The sequence below is a fragment of the Myotis davidii genome, unplaced genomic scaffold (genome assembly GCF_000327345.1).
Source record: "Myotis davidii unplaced genomic scaffold, ASM32734v1 scaffold1097, whole genome shotgun sequence".
Lineage (NCBI taxonomy): Eukaryota > Metazoa > Chordata > Mammalia > Chiroptera > Vespertilionidae > Myotis > Myotis davidii.
The window spans coordinates 65,507-69,140 of record NW_006288117.1 but is presented as its reverse complement, the minus strand read 5'-3'; the positions used below and the strand labels follow the sequence as shown (position 1 = coordinate 69,140).

The window sequence follows — 3,634 nt, the reverse complement described above, 5'->3', positions numbered from 1 at the left end:
CATCAACACCTCACACAGCCCCACGCCTATCTGGTTCCCAGGAGCAGCCGACGCCATCATCCCATCACAGAACAACTCAGACCCCAAGAGTGGTGAGTAGGAGACACTGTCTGTTATGGGGTTGAGCATAGAAGGTCATGTCCTGTCAAGGGGAGGGGATGCCCTGGTGGACATCCAGGGTTGTGGGTGAGTTTGTCCTGCCCTGTCCTCTGTGACCTCTTTGCCCAGAATTCCCAGCCTCCAAGGCCCAAGACTACACCGTGGAGAATTCCATCCGGTTGAGTGTGGCTGGATTGGTTCTGGGGGTGCTCGGGGTGCTGCTATGGTGCTGCTATTTTGGTCTCGAAACAGCCAGAAACAGACCCAGGATGCAGCCAGGACGTGATCACAGAGGGAACAATGCCCTGTTCAGAGGGGAAGCCTTGGGAATGAATCTCATGTGCCCAGAAGGTTCTGGAAGATAACATAGGACATATGCTGAGGGACCTGTCTGAGGCTCCTTGCAGATGGAGGAGTCATCGCTCATGTACAGGGACAAGGGCTGGACCTTCTGCCCTTGGACTGTGTCCCTTTCTGTCCCGACCACTGTCTCCTCATCCTTATAGATTTCCCCCCTCTGGTCCCTTCCCCTTTGCCCTTTAATATAATAATTTGGGTGTTTATAAAATTCTTCACTAACAATTTACCCCTTCAGTATACTTTTACCATATCCATTGGCCTTTTTTTAATTGTAAGGGAGAGCTGGTGTACAATAAAGTCAGTTCTCATCTGTTTCCTCCACTTCACACGAACTAAGAAGACACACGTTTCATGTGTATATTCATGCACCTGACACTGCGTGTTCTCTCTGCTTCTCTGAAAAATAGCCACCCACTGGCCCGGAGGTGTAGCCAATGTCATCCTCACCTCATTCTTCCTGAAACAACACACATGGCCCTTCTCTGTCTATTCCCGTACATCGGCCAGCACTTCTGTTTGGGAGAAATCTGCCCCCTCAGCTTTAGTTTTAACAATATTTAAGTCCTCCCTGTATGTCCCTGGTAGCTTTCAAGCTGCAACGTAGGTCTTGGAGTGCTTCAGGGCAAGAGAGTTCAAGTAAATGTGTTCACAGGCCCTTTAAGGAGGAACAGCTGGGACTCCAGAAATCCTCTGTCTCACTCAACCACAATCATCACAGGTTTTTACAACCAAAAGTTATGGGGATTTCTCTTCCCAGCACTGTAACCCTGGGCTGGGGGTTCTGGGACCCCTCACAACTGAGGGAGGATCTTCACAACCAAGTATCCCCGCCCCCCGCCCCAGTGTTTAACTACCACACATGGGTATGGGACCACCCCATTTTCCTCCCCACGTGTCTATCAGTCTCTATGTGGCTTCTGTGTATACTCGGTTATAAAACTTCTGTTGGGCTACATTTCAGGCAGTTCTGAATGGTGGATGTTCTGTAGTTTACTTGTAATTTGATGTGGTTGTGGGAGGTTCCAATTATCATGCTTACACAACCATCTTGACCAGATGTCTCTATTCTCATGCATGTAAAGTTTTCAATTCCAGTCTCTCTGTCTTGTATCCTACAAAATTTCCTCAATGTTGTCTTCCAATTTTGTTATTGTATCTTCAGCTGTATCTTCTCCTGGGTGAAAACAAAATATTTGAGAGTGTTAAATCAAACCATGTTTTTATTTTTATTCCTTTTTACCACTATGTTGTTTAAGTAATGCCTTTCCAAAATTCTCTACACTTTTATCATATAAGCCCTGGGGTTGTTCCAATATTTCAATTTTCACCTTCATTGTTTCTGTCAGTTCAAAAATCTTTTATTAAAATGCGTTTCTTATATTCCTAGTGGTCTGTTGTCTCATATATGATTACCTGCATTAAAGACTCTCTAGGCAGCCCTTCTTAGCATTATTTTTCATAATTAGATTATTTGTTGACGTCTATTTCTTATACACACTCACACCTGATTCTCCACAAAGGGTTACTCCCAGGGCTCACCTGATGTTGGAATCTGAAGGGGATGGAGAGTTGTAGCATCCACTCTCCCAAACTCAGCTTTTGACTGTGATGTGCCCAGCAGGGATGGCTGCAATGTGAGCCTCACACTTACACCTGGACAGATGCTGCTGTTGGACTAGGTTGGATTGAATTTTTTACACACACACACAATCACACTCACACACACACACGCAATCACACACACAGGGTTCAGTGCTTATCCTGGGCTGGGTCAGTGCATAGAGATGCCTCAGTGCTCATTCTCAAGCATGAGAAATGGGGCAACCCACCTATCACCTTGTGCCCTATCCCCTCCCTGCCTGTGACAACGGTGGAGTCCCTCTCCTGTCCACATGGAGGTGGAGAACTCCTCACAGATGACCAGTTCTGGTCACCAGTGGCCACTCGCTTGATCCCTTTTATTTGTTGTGGTTCCCTCTCTGTTTGGGGAATTCCCATTTCACTTCTGCTGCATTGAGTGTGGATGCATCCTTTAGAAATATTATTTCTCAGAAGTAGGAACAGGTGAGGGCTCTTGAGTGGACACACCCATCCCTCATTTTGACTGTGAAGTGAGACACCTTGATCCTCTTATGTCTCATCTCACACATCTTAACAGGTCTGCAAATTATCAAGGGCTGATCGTGCCCACATCCCAGACACCACTGATCCTACAACACTCTGAGAATCTGGCTTTATGCCTACGTGCTTCACACCAGGAATCCGAAGTGCAGAGATTGGCCAGTACTGCTCAAGTCACACAGACCATAAATGATAGTGAAATATTTAAATATGAGCTTTGTCCCCAACATCAGAGCACTGGACCCCTTATTGAGCCCAAAAGCTGAAGAGAGGAGGACAGGATGAGGGGACAGCTCTGCTTAAGGAACAAGGATCACTGTGGAGGCAGGAATGAGCCATACCTTATTTCCAGGAAACTGGGGTGGATGCCGTTGCAAGAAAAAGGAGAAGTCCATGGAGGGGGTGTGATAGAGAGAAAGCTATAATCTGGGGCCATAGAAGGGACCTGTTTCCTTCCTGTATTTCTTCTGTGTTTCCACTCAGTGCTCACTATCACAGGGACATCGCCCTGAGCTGTGCAGTGAGAGGGTGAGTGTGTCTCTGCTGATCTGAGCTCTGCAGGCCACAGGGATCCACATCTTCCTGAAGCGTTTCCAGGACCTTGGTGACACTGTCTATGGTGAGGATCGCAGGGAGGTGCTGATGGAGCGGGCTGAGAGGAAGGAGACCCCGTGGGGGAGGCTCTGACAGAGAAGAAGGTGCCCTGGGTCACCTCACCCACAAGGGATGTCTCAGGAGGCTCCGGGTCTATTATTTGCTTCACCATGAAAATGAGGACCAGGGTGCTAGATAGACGTTGTTCCCTTTCATGAGGAACTGCTGACGTGACAACCATGAGAGAGGGCAGGCCAGTCTCCCAGTGCCCACACCCTCTGTGCCTGCCCAGACGGCACCATCGCATTCACTCTGCACCAGAGCGAGGAGACACCATGACCTCCACCCTCATCGCTGTGCTTTTCATTGGTGAGATTTCAAGGGAGAGGGGAGCTCTGCTCTGTCAGGACCCCAGGACTCAGGAGCCTCATGGGGAGGAGGGTGCTGCTCAGGATTGAGT

At 48.3% G+C, this 3,634-nt stretch overlaps 2 protein-coding genes across 2 annotated transcripts in view; both read left to right on the top strand.

The window, feature by feature from the left end:
- LOC102764433 (leukocyte immunoglobulin-like receptor subfamily A member 5) overlaps positions 1-777 on the top strand; it is a 13,672-nt gene extending 12,895 nt beyond the window's left edge. Inside the window, 3 exon segments of the mRNA XM_015561451.1 lie at positions 42-92; positions 238-323; positions 326-777. Coding sequence (XP_015416937.1) covers positions 42-92; positions 238-323; positions 326-385 — 197 coding nt within the window. The 3' untranslated portion in view covers positions 386-777.
- A 2,732-nt stretch (positions 778-3,509) lies between these two features.
- Positions 3,510-3,634, top strand: part of LOC107182502 (leukocyte immunoglobulin-like receptor subfamily B member 4) — a 2,249-nt gene continuing 2,124 nt past the window's right edge. Inside the window, exon 1 of the mRNA XM_015561446.1 lies at positions 3,510-3,543. Within this exon, the coding sequence (XP_015416932.1) occupies positions 3,510-3,543 (34 nt within the window). The remainder of the gene's footprint in view (positions 3,544-3,634) is intronic.